Source organism: Cyrtonyx montezumae, unplaced genomic scaffold (assembly GCF_038088225.1).
Source record: "Cyrtonyx montezumae isolate F1298 unplaced genomic scaffold, pur_monq_1.0 scaffold_34, whole genome shotgun sequence".
Lineage (NCBI taxonomy): Eukaryota > Metazoa > Chordata > Aves > Galliformes > Odontophoridae > Cyrtonyx > Cyrtonyx montezumae.
Window position 1 is genome coordinate 3650144 of NW_027072039.1, and position 17995 is coordinate 3668138.

A 17995-nucleotide genomic window follows, 5' to 3' on the forward strand; every position below is an offset into this window, starting at 1 on the left:
TCCCAGCTTTGGATAAGGAAACAGCATTATTCCTTTACTCCCTCCATTCTGGGTCCCATAGACTTAGAATTTCAAGAGATGTGGGTTTTGATGGATATGACATTCTCCTTTCACTGTAGAGTCTGTATCACTGTATTTCCCTGAATGACATTCATGTGTTTTGCAAAAATAGTGAGCTCTTAGCATACGAAGAAATAGCTGACAACATCTTTCTGGACAAAACATTTTTATGGAGTAAGACTCATATTTATAGGAAAAACAATGCAGAACTTTGTGCTATGTAGTCTCCCAGTTCCGAATCTCACACATGCTAACATGCCCTTAGGATGAAGATTACAACTGGAAACAATGATATGGTAATTATCATCCACCCTGCTAAAACATCAATGACAAAAAAGGTATGTTCTGCAAGCTAGTGCTCATGCCATGTGGTTCCTATCAGTGGGAGAAAGTAAAGGGAAAAGCCTGAAGGTGCAGTTCCTATTAATGAAATACAAGGGAAGATTGTCTCACTTTCCTGCACAGATATTACCCTGATGTATAGGAAATGCACACACTTTTCTGACTCTCGGTTGTGAAGTTCTAATGCACTCTACACAAGTAGAGGCTGTGACCACAGTTTATTTATAAAAATGATTTAGTAGTTGGGTAGGGATAGTGATAGGAGGATGGTTGGACTAGATGATCCTGTAGGTCCTTTCCAACCTAATGAACCTATGAACCTATGAACCCTATGTTTGTGCTAACAGTAGATGCCAGACGTGACAAATGCTGCACAAATAAACCTGCACGAGTGCCTTCACTTCATAGTGCTAGCAGTCTTTGTGCATTTCTGGACCCTGCTTTTCACTTTTCACACTCTACCTGACTTGCTTTGTCTCATTCCCGTGCTGCTCCTTTTTTGTTGTCATGAACTTCCACCTCAGTACTGTTGTTGTAACAGGTCCTCGTGGGAATGATGACTGAGAATCCCTGAGAATCCTCTCTGTCTTCCTACCATGCTTTTGACTAGTTTATACTGGGAGAACAATAGGAGGTAGCAAGTAGTGAAGTAGATGACAGTCATTTAAATATCCTGTAAGCATTACCATCTTAAACATGCACAAAGTGCAGAGGCTGACTGGCATGCATGTCCTGCGGCTGATGGGAAGTGATCCTGTTTATCATACTGGCTCATAACTTACATGCTAATTCTTCAACAGGGACAGATTCTGCTTCTCTGCTTTTCAGTTTACATTTGCACCACTGAGTTACCTGTAGCAAAGATAAGCTTTATCTCCTGACTGCTTTAAATAAACCCTCATTCCTTTCAGCTTTCATAGCTTGTAGCCTCTTAATCTCATCAATCACTGACTTTAAATGTAGGAAATATATAATAAATGCACATAAAGCTCTCCCATTTTGTCAGAGAATCCAACCACAAGTCTAAGGAACAAGCAGGAGCCCCAGCCTTAAAAGAAACTGGGGGTGGGGAATCAAACCACATTTGGGCCATGGCTGCCCTAAATGACACAACGTGGCTGTATTCATACAACAACCCTGAGGGGACACAATCTTGAATGTGAACATCTTTGGACCAAAGTGTAGTTTAAACATTTGCAAGAGTGCAACAGAAGAGCTGCAGTTAATAAATAAATAAACTAACAATTTTTTTCCCTAGTGATCAAGTGTCTTCTTTAGCAGTTTTTGTAAGGAAAGCAGCACTTGAATGAACATGAAATAACGGCCCTGTTGCAACAGGAGAATGGTTAAAAAAAGCACTGACTTCTAAAGAACTTTGCTTCAAAAGATACGTTGATGAAAATCTGCTTAAAAAAAGCAGTTCTGCAAAGCAGAACCCATCTCTAATTTGTGAGTATGTTTTGTTTCTATCATAAAAGGGATCCTAATCTCCTATTGAAACCAATTAAGACATCAGCTTCCCGGGAGATTTTCATTGTGGTTTCATAGCAAGGCTGTTTGCCATTGGTGTCTGTATAACGTAACACAGTGACTATAAAAATACTTTGATAACTGAAATTTTATTTGGCACTCAGTAAGTCACAATGATTGCACAGTAAAATAAGGAAAATCCTGCTTAATAACAAACAGACCCCACCCCCCCAAAACAAACAAACAAACAAACAAACAAAAAACCCAAACAAAAATAAAGGGCAAGAAAATGATCCCAGATCCTATTTAAACGTCAAGACAATGTGTTGTGTATAGAACACAGAAAAGAGAACAGCTGTGGAAATGATAAATTCTCACCCAATTCCATACTTGAGTGGGATTTGCTGATGCAACTGAATGAAAATAACTGTATAGGAGCCCTTGGGAATCTGGAGAGATCCCTGTTGGCTGGAAACTGGCAAACACTGTCCCTATTTCCAATAAGGGTCAGAAATAAGATCCTGATGAGCAGAGGCCTGTCAGTCTCACTTCAGTGCCCGACAAATTACAGAAAAATTATTCTGTGAGTTATTGAAATGTACCCGAAGGACAATGTTGCTGCCAACACAGGAAAGTCCTGTTCAATGAACTTAATCTCCTTTTATGACAAACCTGCCCACCTAATAGACCAAGGGAAGGCTGTTGATGTCACCTATAGGTGTTCAGCAGAGCTTTTGATTCTGTTTTTCACTGTATCCTCCTGGACAGAATATGCAGCAAACAACCTGACAAAAGCTAGCTTCATTTTAGGGACGGTTCTCTTCAGTGTTTACATCAACTGTATGGATGCAGACTGGCTTTTAATGCAGCTCAGCAATAGACAGACTGACACCAAGGGGAGATTGTGGTGAGGTGTTAGGAAGAAATTCTTCTGTCAGAGAGCAGAGGGGTCCTGGCACAGAGAAGCTGTGGGTGCCCCATCCCTGCAGGTGCTCCAGGCCAGGTTAGATGGAGCCCTGCTCTACCCTGACCTGCTGCGTGGCACTGATCCCATGGAGGTGCTCAGGGCTGGGTGGGCTTTGAGCTGTCTTCCAACCCAAGCTGTTCCATGGTCCTATGGTTCCATGATCCTTGTGGGTTCCTTCCAACTCGGGATACTCCATGGCTCAATGTCGTGTGCTGAGCGCTCCCTCTGCTGGCACACACACACATGGATTTTTCCCAACTCATGCTGGAAAAAAAAACACCAGTGGAACTGATGAAATACAAGAGGTCATAGAAACACAGCCCTTGGGGACCTGAAGCCCGAGCTTACATTTTTTTCGTCTGGCCTTTCACCGCTAAAGGAACGATGAATGAACAACCAAAAGGATGTGAAAACGGAAAAGATTAATTATTCAAATATCCTACTTTCAGAACTGAAATATGACATACAGTACGGTCATATGACGCTGTATGAAAGTTCAAGGGACTGTCATAGCCATACACGAGCTCCTAGGGGTTCAAGCCCAATGGAACAAGCAATTCTGTATCAAGAAAGAAGGAAAAACAGAAAGCTGGCATCTCTGTTATCGAATGACGTGTCTATGCTATGCTACTTGATCCAGGGTCGAGCACGCGTCGTAGCATGGTGGGAACGTGGGTAGGCATCCCACTGCCTTTGTGCTCAGGTCCTTAGGGCAGCCGGGGCTGAGCTGTGGGATGAGCACCACGGGAGATGGTGGTGCTGAGTACTATTAGGTGCATTTGATTCTTGCATTATGGACTTTCATACGGTATTATATGATCATATGAGTGGGGTGTCCTTGCTAAGCCACGTGTTTGTCCTGGTGGTTCTGCCGGTCCCACCACGGAGTCACACTGATCACCATGGGGTGGTCATCCACCATCTACGTGCTGCAGAGCAGCTCATAAACCGCGTTATCGATCTGCTATAATCCCGTGGGCTTTTCTGAACTCTCTCAATCTGCAAACAAGAATGCGTGACTTTCTTCTTCTTCGTTGGCTACTGAACTGCCAGATGAAACTGCCTCTCAAAATGCAAAAAGAATTTGTGTTTGGTGCTGGAAAGAGATGCATTCCAGCATCATCCCTCCCGCACGGCTGTGGGCAAATCACTCCGTCCATTTCCCCACGCGCAGCTGAATCACGAGAACAGCTTCTCTACAGTAAAGACAACTGCAAATCATCGTCGCATGGTCTCTGTTTATGGTCGTAAAGACAAGCAGAAATAGGAGCACGGAGTCTTTTCCGGGCTGATCACCGCCAAGGACGGTACCACTTGTACACGGCTTCGTACACACAAAGCACCCTCCAGCAGCACTGACTCTCAGGGAACCCCTGCTCGACGTAACTCGCGTCAAGTTACTCTGTCGGATTTCTCGGCGTCGCAGCCCGCCCCGTCCCGCCATGGCTCCGCCCGGCTTCCCGTTCCGCAGCTGCGCTGAGGGCGGTGTGACGGAGGCAGCCGTTCCCGCGCCGCCATGCTGCCCAACACCGGGTAAGCCGTGCCGCGGTTTCCCGCGCCTCGCGGTGCCGGGGCCGGGCAGGAGCGGGCTCCGCGTCCGCTGCGGGCGAAGGGAGGCGGAGATCGCGGTTGGGCGGCGTGGCCGGGCATGGAGCCGGGGCGTGGAGCCGCGCTGAGTGCTGAGCGTCCCGAGGGCAAAGAGGGGCGGTGGTGGGGGTGCTGGGGTGACTTAAAAGTTTACGGCGCTTTTCTCAAGGCTGACGGTGCTGTGCTTGTTTGTCCCTCGGAGCTTTCGCAGTGTGCTCGATACGATTTCCTGCCAGCTTTGGCCGTGCGTTAGGAGCTAAGTGTTGCGGCAGGCTTAGCAGAGCGCAGTGCTGCACGTTCCGGGCGTTTCTCTCTGGGACGGTGAATAAACATGGGAAGAGGCGGATGCGTCGGGCTTTGCTGACCCTCTCACGGCACGCTGAAGGGGACAGATGGAGCGGTTATATGAAACATAAGCAAGAAGGTTTTAAGAAAGTAAAGAAACAGGAAAACCCCGACGTGATAAAAGCATGAGAGGGTACGAAATGAAGGTGAATCTTCCCTGTTGTTAAGTGTCCGATGTCAACGAGCGGTTTGTATGGGCTTTTGAAGGAAAGCAGGCTGAGCTTGCCCAGTCCCTAAGCCTGTCCTCGCTCCAGCCCTTGGCCAGTGCTCTTTCCCTCTGCTCGACGCCCATTTGTCAATATCTGTCTGATATTGAGAGGCCCCAGATTGGACATGGGGTATAAATGTGATCTTACAGGCACTGACTGGAGGGGCACAGTCGCTTCCCTCCATCTCTTGGTTATGGTTCTTGCATCTCAGGATGCTGCCTCCTTTTCCTGGTGGCTGTAATGCTGATGTATACTCAGCTTGCTCTCTGCCAAGCTTTTTTTTTTTGGCTCTGTAGCTCCCAGGCTCCAAGTTCCCCATCATGTGTCACACTGCAGGTGCTCCCTCTTCACAGCTGCAGGATGGTCCTCACTGGCTGTCATGAGGCCTCTGTTGACATTCATCTGACCTGTCATGACCCCTCTGGATGGCAGCCCTGCCCTCTAGCACATCAGCCATTTGTCATCCCTCCACAGTACACTTCATCTTCTCCAGGTTGTGATACAGATGTTGAACACGATTCGTGCTGGGGTAGGTCCCACTTGATAATGGTCCCCAGGCAGAGCATTGCTTTTTCACCACCACCCTCTGAACCTGTTCATTTAACCTTTCTTTCACCCTTCAGACTGTTCAGCTTTCCAGACCATTATGTGTTTACTTGGATACAAAAGTATTTTGAGAGATGGTTATGAAAGCCTTGCTTGCAAAAATGGTGTCAAGTGTTCCCACTTTGGCCTCAAATTCTGTTGTTCTGTCACAGAAGTTGATCAGGCGAGCCAGACCTGATTTTAGCCATGGGCAAACCCGTGCTGGCTGTTCCCAGTCATTGTGAGTATACACCCAGTGGAGCTGGTTGCAACGTGGAGAAGATGGAAGAGCTAACAGATCTGTGAATTGGTGGGGTGTTTTTTCTGGCTTCTTCAACTGTGTGTCACCCATTCCCTTTCCCCTAGTTGACAGGGGACTCCACTCATCCCTATGGCTTGTCAGGTATGAAGAGAGGGGCCTTGCAAGGGCATGAGCACTCCTGACACAGCCCGATCCATGGACATGTATGGCTGTGTCCTCTCAGGAAGCTTCTAGGTCAGCTCAGGTTGGATATTGGGTAAAGTTTCTTCTCCTTAAGAATGGTGAGGCATTGAAGCATGCTGCCTAGGGAGGTGGTGGAGGCACCGTCCTTGATGATGTTTAGGAAGGGTTTTGTGGGTGTGGTGGGGATGGGATGTTAGTTGATGGACTGGATGGTCTTTTCCAGCCTTCCTGATTCTATGGTTACCTCATCTACTGCTAGTTTTTCTTGTCTTGGTGAGCCATGTTCCTAAGCAAAGAAACCTGGACGACCTTGCTGGTGAAGGCCAAGGCATCAAGCACCTCAGGAGCTACCAGAATCTGCTCTCACTGACTTACCCACAGCACTCAGCAACGCGTTCTTCTTGTTCTGCTGCTTCCTACCCACATCATAACAGCAGATAAACAAGTTGCCATTGACTTCCTTTGCAAATCTCAGCTGCAGGTGGACTTTGGTTTTCCACACACCATGCTGACTTGTGTCAGCAGTATGTCAGGCAATATTCCCAGTTCCTCGCTGCTGTTTCCCACCCTCCCCACGTGTATGAGGGGGCTCAGTCAGGAGTGACATATGCAGCTGTGTCATCCTGCTGGTCCACTTGCTCTCAAGACCCAGTTCTGCAGAAGGCAGCATCTTGAATTCACTCCTTTGGGGCTTTGTTGGCTTCCTGGGATTGCTGATGACATGGAATGCCAGTGCAAGGGAATATTCCTATCCCTTCCTGCCTTGTTTCATTTTTTTTTTGCCATCTGAAGGCGAATGTCCTCCTGCAGGCTGTTTTAGGGGGAACTTTCTAGACTGAAGGGTGAAAAGGAAGAGCTGGAGAAAAATATTAATCATGCTGAGTGTGGCCCAAACTGGAAAGAAAGCTGTATCAAATTTGCTCTCTGAGCAAGCCTTGAAGTTGCTGCAGCACGTGGTTATGTGGATTCTTTAAAGGGGTTGCAGTCTTGGACCTCATTTTTTTTTTCATTCAGTTGTGGAAAGCAACACAGATTTGATGCAGAACTCCAAAGCGCATGGTACTTCATTTGGAAACCCTGTGGTCCATAGGGTTTTAGTATAAAATATGCTGTAGGGTAGAGTAGAATTTTTTGCTCTTCAAAAATTCTGAGGCATTTGTGTATAAGAAAAAATGTTTTTCTGATGCTCCAGAGCTCGTTAGTTTCTCCAGAAGGTTTGGTTGGAAAGATTTTTGGGCATTTATTGGATTAAATGCTGAGTTTACTATAAAAGCCTTAAGAGAAATCATGGTCATTCTTGAAAACCTGATTTTTGGCTCTCATCTCTGGCACATAGGCATTGTGATTCTGGACTTTGCCTTTATAGCATGTAAAGGAAGTAAATTAGAGAGAGCTGCACAGAGTGTCAAAGCCTTAGAATTCGTTGTTTTTCAAAGTCACAACTTTTCTGATTTTGCAGAACGTAGCAGTTCTGCTGTTGTCAGTCTTGAATTATTGCACAAAAAGGGAGAAATGTGGCTGGGTGACCTGTACAGCCTTTCTGTTTGTCGAATGTGGGAAATCTTTCTATCTTCAGTGGTGGTGAAAAGTTTTGCTGTCGCTTTATCCATTTCTTACGTATTTTGGGTCCCTTTTCTTTAAGATGTTGAAGGCAGTTGACTGTCTGGGAGACTGCAGTGATTGTTTTCGTCCCAGAAGAGTGCAAGAAGTCACTGAGTTACAGGTTTTCTTTGTTCCCCCTCTTGTTTACCCTCTGCCTCCTACTCGCCCTCAGGAAACTAGCAGGCTGCACACTCTTCATCACTGGTGCGAGCCGGGGAATTGGCAAAGCCATTGCTCTGAAGGCTGCCAGGGATGGTGCAAACATTGTGATCGCTGCCAAGACAGCAGAGCCCCATCCTAAACTTCCTGGGACTATCTACACAGCTGCAGAAGAGAGTAAGTTGTAATAAGGGTGGGCTTCAGACTGTGGGCTCTGTGTGTGTCCTCTATTAATTTTCATGTATGAGTGAGAAACTGCTCAGACCCTCCTACCTGCCATTCAGCTTCTCAGATTCTCAGTAGGTGCAGTCTGAGACAAATTCTCTTTTATTTTCTAATTGTACAGTTGAAGCAGCTGGAGGAAAGGCACTGCCATGCGTCGTTAATGTGAGGGAAGAACAGCAAATCATTAATGCCGTGGAGAAAGCTGTGAAGACTTTTGGAGGTATGCTGAGGGGTAGGAGAGAGGCTGCCAAGCAGATTGTTCAGAGGAGAAGAGGAAAGAACAATCTAACCTGCCTTACTCCTGTTTTTTATTTAACTGCTAATATGAGGTGACTTATTTTAAAACCAGGGATTGATATTTTGGTGAACAACGCAAGCGCCATCTCTTTGACTGGCACGTTGGAAACAGAAACAAAGAAGGTCAATCTTATGATGGATGTCAACGTACGAGGAACCTACCTCACGTAAGTGCTGAGATAGGGAACCAAAGCTGTGCTAAGGAAGTGTTTAATACTGGTGCAGAAAGTAATAATAACTATATGTATATACACACAGTGTGGCTTTTGAGGTTAGGGAGGATTTCCCATGTGACAGAGCGTATCTGTTGAACTCTTCTTGATTCCTGTGCAGAAAGGAATTCGTCAGTGAGTCTCACATTCGTCAGTGAGTCTCACACACTGTCACTGCAAAGAGTTGAAACCTGAGTTTATTAAAGCAGGTGGTAAAAGAGGGTGTCTGGTACAGTGATTTTACAGTTGAGAGTGTTTCCTCTGGGGCTGACAGAATGCATGCATCCAGATGAAATGGGTGAGCAGCAGACACGTAGTGTAGTCCATGACAGCACAGTTCTGCCTAACAAACTTGGTAAAAATTCTCTAATAGAGAGCCCATGAAGACGTGTACCACAGTTGTAGAAGTGGCAGTTATGCTTTACAGATTAGCATATATTCCAAGTTGAATTAAACAAAGGACTTTTCAGTCTCTACAATGTAGGTTTCAAGTTTTTATTGGAATAGTAGCAATAGCTTTTCACTATAGAGTGTTACTTCTTAGATATGGTTTTAAAAATGAAATAAATGTGATCAGAAAATAATAAATATGGGGCTAGGTGATACTCTGCACTGATAACTTGGCTTGTTACTGTATCGTGGTTTATTGCCTTTCTAAAGCTATGGCAAGGAGATTATTGCTTCTGAGCATCTGGAAAATCTACTTTAGTAGATGCTGCTGCACAGCTATTAGACATGAAAGCTATTCCTGAGATGAGAGAGATAGGACAGATTTTTTTTATGTTCTCATCAGTTAAATATGTGATTACAAGGGCTTCAGCTTACCATTGAACCTTCATGAAAGTGAAACTACTGGTCTGCTGTAATGGTAAATGTTCCGTAGAGGAGGAGACGACAGCATTGCCTTATTCCTCTCTTCCAGGTCTAAAGCATGCCTTCCCCACTTACGGAAGAGTAAGAACCCCCATATCCTGAACCTCAGCCCACCTATGAATATGAAACCCATGTGGTTCAAAAATCATTGTGGTGAGTAGCATTCATTGCTGCATTGTTACGCATTGAGCAGTGTATGAATAAGCAATAAAGTGTGCAGGAGTGCCAGCCAAGAACAGATGCTGTACTTTTAGTGCTTACTAGAGACTGACAGAAATGGTTCTTCAGAGTGTTTTGCACCTTACCTGAAGGAAATTGTTTTTGGGTAAAAAAAAAAAACAGTGCAAATCTCATACCCTCATGTGCCCTTTACATTTTCAAGAAGGTTCTACAGGTAAGAATTATGTGGTTTCTGTAGGATTTCCTAAGACTATACAGTGCTTTCTGTTCCCAAAAGGGATAGAAAAAGAAAATATTTTATTTTTCCCCTATGCTTCTGAGTTTGATTTAATAGCTATACAGCTCAGAGCTCCCTTTTTGAACAGAATTTATCTTTGAAGAGTGAAGGAGACCCTAATTGTGTCTTTAGGGTAGACTTTAGAGCATATGTTGCTCATTTTGAACCTGTAGATTATCTTTTAAATTTCAATACATGCAACATGTTAAACTCCTCTAGCAAGTCCACGTTCCTTCCCTGCAAAGTTCCCTTCTCAAAATAGACAAGGATTTACAATGTGCTTTTTTCCTTTTCTCCTTTTATTCCCCTCCCCTGTAAAATACTAGTGTAAAGGGTCTCTGAAAAAAAAAACAAGGAAAACACCATGAAGTTAAGCTTCAGTCACTGTTTCTGTTTGTCAAAAAATGCACAGCTCATTTACTTGCAGTGACAACGTGACAGGCTACAGGTTGTATCTGCTGGGGCTAGAGGGAGTTGGGAGAGTTTCTTTACTCTTGGAAGATACTTTTCTAAGCCCAGGAAGTTGATTTTCCATATGGACAAATAACGTGAATTTTATGCCTTTCAAAGTAAAATTCTGTGCATAGACTCTAAATTTGTGTCTTGCTAAATACAGGAATCTCATGTCCTTTTTGTAGCCTACACCATTTCTAAATATGGCATGTCCATGTGTGTCTTGGGAATGGCAGAAGAATTTAAAGGAGAAGTTGCTGTCAATGCTTTATGGCCTAAAACAGGTGATTATTGTGATTTTTTTTTTTTTTGTTTGGTCTTATACAGCTTGTTTATTTAGCTTTGAATAACTTCTGGGACTGATTCGGGACACTGATAGTTCTGCATATTTTTTGCCATCAAAGATGTTGTGTGGATATTGGCTTTCTTTCCTGGCTCTTGCTGTAGCCTTACCACTTCCATTCAAACTTAGGCTGAGTGCATTCTGCTTTCACCTGTCTCATTACTGCTCCTTTCAACATGACCCAAGCCTTGGTTTGCACAGAATCCCATACTTTCATTCATAGGTATCAAATGCCAGCTACTGTTCAGAATCCCTAGGTAGTTAGATTGCGAGAAATTAGATGAAACTGATGAGATATCTACCTTTGTAGATATAAAAAACAATTAAAAAATCCCATTCCTTGATGTTTTGCCACAGTGGGCCAGCAAGTGCTTTTTCGCACAACCGTCCAATTCTTCTTGCAAGTCAGAGCACATGAAAGAGCAGAAAAACAACTTGGTGTGCCCATCTTATGCAAGCTCCAGTTTGTTGTCCGTGGGTCACTGAGGATCAGGGCTGCTGTTCAGGGTTTAGTCAGCTGCTGAACAAAGGGAGCAAGGTCTTGAGAGCATTACAGAGTATTAAGTGAGCTCTCAAAATCTGTGTATGTTGCTGTTCCCTTGATGAAAACTGTTCATGTGACCTCAGTATAAAAGGAGTTTGTAATGTACAAACACTCTAGAAAGAAAAGTGTTGCTTTGAAAGACTTGTCTGCCAAAACCAAGAAAGCTAACTACTGCAGAGAGTGAGAGAAGGAAAGGTGACTTTCATAGTATCTACAGTGCAATTGCAAAGGTTTTAATATAAAGAACATCACATAAACATGATCAGCTTCAGTGCTGGAGGATACCACTGTGCTAGTATGGTTCTGCTGGTTCATCCAATTCTTTGAAGCATGAGAACACAGTGATCGTGAGGCGTTAGGAACTCCATGTATCTGAAAGTGGAAGAGGTAGCCTACAAATGGATGTAAGAGGGTATGTGAGTAGTAGAGGTATTGCAGGGCCAAACTGGAAGATGCTCTGTGTGAATTAGAAGAAAACCAGCAGCACTTTGTATGAAGTAGGTGGAAGGATGTGCTCACTGTGAGACAGTAGATACTCAGTACCTGTTCATATCATTCTGTGCCCATAGTTTTGCTGTGTTTGGAACAATAATAGTGGGCAGCAATAAGAACGGGCCAGGAAAAAGTGGTTAATCAGTCTTCAGAGTAGTGGAATATCCTCATGCCAAAAGGAGCTGGTAAACTACACCACCTTACGTGGCTGAAATTGTCTCAAACTGTACAATTACTTGGAAGAAGAAAAAGAAAACAAAACGCTAGAGGACCATCATGTTTCAGCATACAAAAAGCAAATATGTTTCCTACTTCATAAGGAGACAAACACGTAGCTGTATGTACAGTATACCTTTGATCAACCTCAGCTGCTTCTTTTCAAGTCAAGTGAAATGCTTTAATTAGACCTTAGAAACAGATTTTATTCATGGGTCAAACACAGCCCTTCTGTGGACTCTTCAAAGAAAAGTTATTTGAGTTTGTGCTATTGGGTTTCATCTTTAACTTAGAGACAGTTACCTCACGAGTTATTGCAGGGCTAAAATTAAGTGTTGAGATTTTCAGCATGGTAATCACTGCAGGAAACATTCTCATTACTGATGCACGTTCACTTTGAGGGAGATAGTTGCCCTGTTAGTTTTTCAGGTGCTGAATAAAGCCAGGGGAAGTCTTTGTGTGAAGAGTATTGGTAGAAGGGTTGAATAATATGAATATTAAAAGGAGTCCTTCCCATTATTCATCTTTTGGTTCCTTTAATACTTTTCAGTTGAAGGGAACATTGCTGACTGAGGCTAGTTTGCTGGTTGAGCATTCTTAGCTGGTTGATGGTGTTTCACAGTTGTGTCTTCTTATGGTTTCCTTTCACGTGAGAGGAAAATAAAGTTTATGCACTGGACAAATTGATGGGAATGTCATGTTGTCAGTGTTAAACTTGTATTTTCCTGTCCTCCATATTTTCCAGCCATACACACAGCTGCTATGGATATGCTGGGAGGATCCGGAATAGAGAAGCAGTGCAGAAAAACTGACATTATTGCAGATGCTGCATATTGCATTTTAACAAAGCCAAAAAGCTTCACTGGAAACTTCATTATTGATGAAGTTCTACTGAGAGAAGAAGGTGTTAAGGATTTTGAAGTCTATGCAATTGCACCAGGTAAAAGAGATCTTAAAATGAGAAGTTCAGGAAGGAAAGGGGGCTGTGTGGGAATGTGAATATTCTTTTGGGCTCTTAAGTGAGACAGTCAAGACATGCTTTGCCTCAGTCTTCTAGGTCTGATTATAAACATATCAGAACCTAAACATGTCTCCTTTCAAGCTGTTGTTCATTTACCTGTAAGCTGAGGTTTTGTTTCCTTTAGAATGGATTCCTGTGTGTGCTGTCCACCTTTACTTGGGCTTACTGTTCCTGTTCAACTTCCCCTTTAGGTCACCCTTTGGTGCCTGACTTCTTCTTGGATGCTGAAAATGACATGACAGCCACAAAACCAGGAAGCCACGGTAAGGCAAGGTCTGCATGTACAAGCTGACTATCCCTGGTGATAATGAATGCCCTCTCTATTTCTAGTTGTTTTTCTTCCAAGCATTTGAACTACATTCAAGCTATTTGGCAAAATCTCTTCTTGTATTTGGTTTACAGAAGAAACTGTAGTGTCTGCAACTTTTGTGGTTTATAATCAGCACCTTATTTTGAACAATCTTTTTTTAACAATCAGAATTGTGTAGTGTAAAGATTACAGGTAAATACTGCTGGAAAAAAAAATCAGTAGCAATGAGAATATTCTGCAGGAGTGTTCTGTCTGCCTTGGAGCAATTAGAACTTGACAGAGCCTCCATTCCCACGTGAAGTCCTCACAGCCATACATGATGTGAACATCTACAAGATGAAATGGAGGAGAGTGTTTCTTATAAGAGCATCTGTTTCACTTTTTCAGAACAGTAGTGTGTCTAGGTGGAGGGCAAATAAGAGTACTGAATAGGTTTCATAGGAGTGCAAACACAAATACAGGAAAGGGAAGAAAGAGGCTAAGTTTGAACGGGGTCCATTTCCCTTGAAAATACTCTCTGTGAATGTGCTCTAGGACTTTTGTGTCAGGGGTTGGTGCTGCTAACAGCCTGGACCTCCAACACACGTTATTTAGTAGGAATTCACAGAATAGTCTTGTTTCCTGATACATGAAACACCTCACTGACTCTCTTAATGACTTGCAGGGGCTGCTAAGCTTCTTGTGCCTTGTAAATTGCAAATGCTTTTTCTTAATGTTAAATGGGCTCGTTCAATGCAGTGTAGAAAGATGCTGATTAAAGCAGTGAAAATGATTTACAGCTTAGAAGCTTTTGCAGTATAATTACTGAAGATATGTATATTCTTGCATACATGAGACAGAAGCATTTCAAGAGGAAAGTCAGATTATTAAAGACAGTGATAGAATTTTTTATTTATGCTATCAGGAGTCTGTTGAGCACATTGTGTATAAACTGTGAATATTCAGAATTAAACTTCCGTGGTTTCGTTTTCAATATTTTGACATTGTAAGAAATGAAACAAATTACAAAATTCTGTAGTGCTCTCTACCAGTTCCAATTCCCAGTTTATTGAAAAATTCCTTTATTATTAATAATAATCACTAAAATAACAGAATCTTCATTTTCCCTGAGAACTAAGTTAAAATCTTAGGAAATATGCCAATGGTCAGCAGTGCTGCATTTATGCTTTTCAGAGTATTCTTTGTGTGTTGTACAGTTTTGCAAAGTGTTTTGGCATTTTACAGAGAAAAATCATCTATTTCTTGCAGGTGCTTCACAGGCATCAGGTGGAACCAAGGTTAATGCAGAATCTGCTTCAGCTGGGCCTGTTGCAGAAACATTCAGAATTATTCAGGGAGAGCTCAATAAGGAAATGGTGAAATCCACCCAGGGCATCTTTCAGTTTGAATTGTCAGGTAACACCATCACTTGTAAGATCCTGAAATGGTCGCTTTTCTAGCAGTAGGCAGTCTGGGCTTTCAGATGTAAGCACTCATCTTTTAAAACTGACCTAGGAACGGGAACATCTTGGGGTTTGCTGTATGGGATGCTGCTTTTCAGGCTGGCTTCAGCCCACGCCGGGTTTACCCTGCTGCTCTTGTCATGTGGGGATGCTTTCTGTGTCAGCAGCACGTGCTGTTCCCTTGGGGGCTGTGGTGTGTTCTCCTGGTGGTGTTTCTGCTGTGTCACAGTGCTGGCCATGCTGCTCAGGGTATGAGCACGGTGGTGCCTGACAGTCTCTTGTGGTTCTGTTTGAAGCCCCTGCTGCTACCAGCTCCACCGGCAGCCATGGCCTTGGCCTTGTTTCCTGACACATGGCATTGCGGGGCATCCACTGGGGCTGACCTTGTCTGCACAGAGCGTGGGGCGAGTGGTAGCTTCTGGGGCAGCACCTCCAGCATGCCTAGCGTGAAGATGGGAGAGGAAAGCAGATGGGGGATAGCAGAGGGCAGGGCCCAGCAGTCCTCGTTGCACTGACGCAGGCTCTCCCTGTTCTGTTCAGGTAACGAAGGAGGCACTTGGTACCTTGACCTGAAAACCAGCAGTGGGAGTGCTGGGCTTGGGAAGCCTCCTGCAGCAGCTGACGTCGTGATGAGCATGTCCAGTGGAGACTTTGTGAAAATGTTCACTGGTGAGTAACAGACACGTTCAGCAGAACAGAGGCAGGCACTGGTGGCAGGAAACGTTCTGCTGATGGGGGAGTAGGCTGGCTCACCTCCTTGTGCTCTTGGATGAGCTGTGGTTGGAAGTGGATGGCCTGTAAGGTCCCTCCCAACGTAAGTCACTCAGCGAGTCTATGATTTTATAATAAAATTTCTCCTGCTTAGTTCAGTAGCTTTTAAAATTTAAGAGTGTAGCTTCAGAATGCATCCAGTCAGTCTGCTGAGCTTCTTTTCTGCACATCTCTATTTTTGTTAAGTGTGTGCTGCTTTTATGGTAGAACTTGGTAGCAAAGTAACTAGATACTTTTATTTGATCTCAAAGTTTTCTGTCTCCAGTTCCTTTCCTTTTCCTGATGATTCTGTATCTATCTCTTAAGGTAAACTAAAGCCAACCATGGCCTTCATGTCAGGAAAATTAAGGATTAAAGGTAACATGGCGCTAGCAATAAAGCTAGAGAAGATGCTGACGCGGTTTAATGCTAAGCTGTGAGGAGCAAGCTGTACCAGCAGAACATTAGCCTTTCTTTTACAGTACCAATGCTACATTTTAAAATGATCATCCACTTTTCTGCTTTGTGAAATATAACAACTACGGATAAAAAGTTTGTTAGAGAAGAACTAATTTAGTCTGATTAAGACTGGAAGGTGCTTGTGATTAAACATTCTTGAGAATACTTATACTGTGATACTGGTGTTTTCTTATACTCTTTTGGAGCAATGCAGCACATCTGAAGTGGGTTTTCTTCTACCTGTTTGCTTGCACGCATGGCCCATTAGAAGTCTAGAGGAGCAAACATCACCTTGCAGATCTGTTTCTGTGGTACAAATGCCCTGCAGAGATTCCTGTGCTGATGTAGAGCAATGTGGATGGTTTAGTACGGTACCAAATACCCATGGTAGTATGCCTTCTTTGTAATTAATTGATTGATTGATTGCTTTCCTGTGCTTATTACCTACACTAATTCTTGTACCTCTGTGTTGCTCAGGGTTAGGCTACACACTGGTGCACACAAACACTCTGGCAGCCCAGACTGCCACACACAAGGTAGTCCCTCCCACAGCAGCTGCACGTAGCACCACAGGGTTTAAACTACAGCATCTGTACAGACAGACACATTGCCTTCCTCCGTTAGCCTAGAAAGTAGGAAAGCTCCTGAGAACAAACACAAATGCTTCCACTCTGTAAATGAATGAGCACACACATCCTCCTGGTGTCAGAGCATGTGCGAAGCCAGATGTATCACCCTCTCAGTGTCAGCAGCAGAACTGGTCAAAATTTAGGGCGTTTTACTTTCCTAAGTATGTCAACAGTCTTTCAAGGCTTAGAATTTATTTTCTAATGCATGAAATGGTCAAATAGTTTATAGTATTCAAAGCCTGTGCTCATACAAAATTCTTTGTATTGTAAAGGCTCCATCCCTGTTGAATTCTGGTAATAATACGGAAAATGTTGAATTCACTTAGGTGCTCTCCAATCTCAGGGCCTTCCTCAGAACTATGAGCAGGGAAAAGTTAGGCAAGTGAATTTCCAGCTCCCCCTCCCTTGAAGACTGATGAAGATTTTAAAGAGGCTCATTTTCATGTTAAAGTACATCTTTTTTTTTTCCCCACTATGAATGCAAAACCTTGCTACTTTGAAAGATGTCCTTATCCTTCTTTGATCGAGTGTTGCTCAGATCTGGAGGAGCTGGAGGGAGCTGCAGACCTTACAGAATTTTTGAGCACAACCTGGAGGTGGCAGCAGGGAAGCAGCATCTCCGGTGCTGTCCCTGGGAGCATTGCTCAATTCCCTGCAGCTGGGAACTGCTTGCAAAATCCTGAGCGTGCTGCGAGCAGCATGGTGACAATCTCCAGTGAGTTCTGAAACTAAAAGACAAATAGGAACAAGCAGGAGACAAGCATGCCTACAACACAGCAAGGAGTTTGTTTTATGTGATGCAGTGCAAGCCTTTCCACCTCTTGTGTCCCATAAAACACTATGACACCGTGCAAATATTCCATTTAGTACAGAGTCCAGCAGTTTTCAGCCTATTCCCATACTGAGCTCATGTGGTAGATGTCCCTTCGCCTGAAGGCGATGGAGCCGTCGCTCCATCTCACTTCTGCCTTCCCACTTCTAATAACGGACCTACTCTATCACAATTGCATTTGTGTAAAATGAAACTCAGTTCTTCTGATGACTCAGCTGATCTCTGTTCCCTTGCTAGCAGCCCTATGTTTTCTCACACCTTGCACCATCATTACTTACCTGCCTGTGCTGTAAGATTGTCCTTCCTCTTTCTTTCATTACACTGTACTCCAGCATTCCTAGGAAAAGCTCAGGTGTTTAAATATCCTCGAGTAGTCCAAGTATTCCTTCAGAATATAGGAGGAAGGAACAATTAGCAAGATGAGATGTGCTTTAAGCACCCGTGTATAAGTAGCCTCTGCTGCACTCACAAATTAGATCACAATTTAATTCAACACCAGTGAATAACAGATCCCCTCTGTCTTACAGTTTAGCTGTTCTTTTGGAAACCATAATTACGAGGGAAACACTTGATGCAATTAGATCTGCTGGTAACAGTAATCACTCTCACTTTCTTTGGAACAAAAGGAAATACACCATCATGTGTTTTTCTATCTAAAAAAACAGCACG

At 43.6% G+C, this 17995-nt stretch overlaps 1 protein-coding gene across 1 annotated transcript; it reads left to right on the forward strand.

Moving 5' to 3' along the window:
• The first annotated feature begins 4284 nt into the window (after positions 1-4284).
• On the forward strand, positions 4285-15907 carry HSDL2 (hydroxysteroid dehydrogenase like 2). The gene is made up of 11 exons (XM_065745199.1): positions 4285-4372; positions 7785-7948; positions 8118-8216; positions 8346-8460; positions 9428-9531; positions 10474-10572; positions 12629-12823; positions 13096-13167; positions 14463-14609; positions 15197-15325; positions 15734-15907. The coding sequence occupies exons 1-11, from the start codon at positions 4356-4358 to the stop codon at positions 15844-15846; spliced, it is 1254 nt and encodes a 417-aa protein (XP_065601271.1). The 5' UTR covers positions 4285-4355; the 3' UTR covers positions 15847-15907.
• Positions 15908-17995: the final 2088 nt, after the last annotated feature.

Coding starts and splice junctions, on each gene's coding strand:
- HSDL2 (XM_065745199.1), top strand. Junction 9,532..10,473: donor GTGGTTCAAAAATCATTGTG/GTGAGTAGCATT, acceptor TCCTTTTTGTAG/CCTACACCATTTCTAAATAT. Junction 13,168..14,462: donor CACAAAACCAGGAAGCCACG/GTAAGGCAAGGT, acceptor TATTTCTTGCAG/GTGCTTCACAGGCATCAGGT.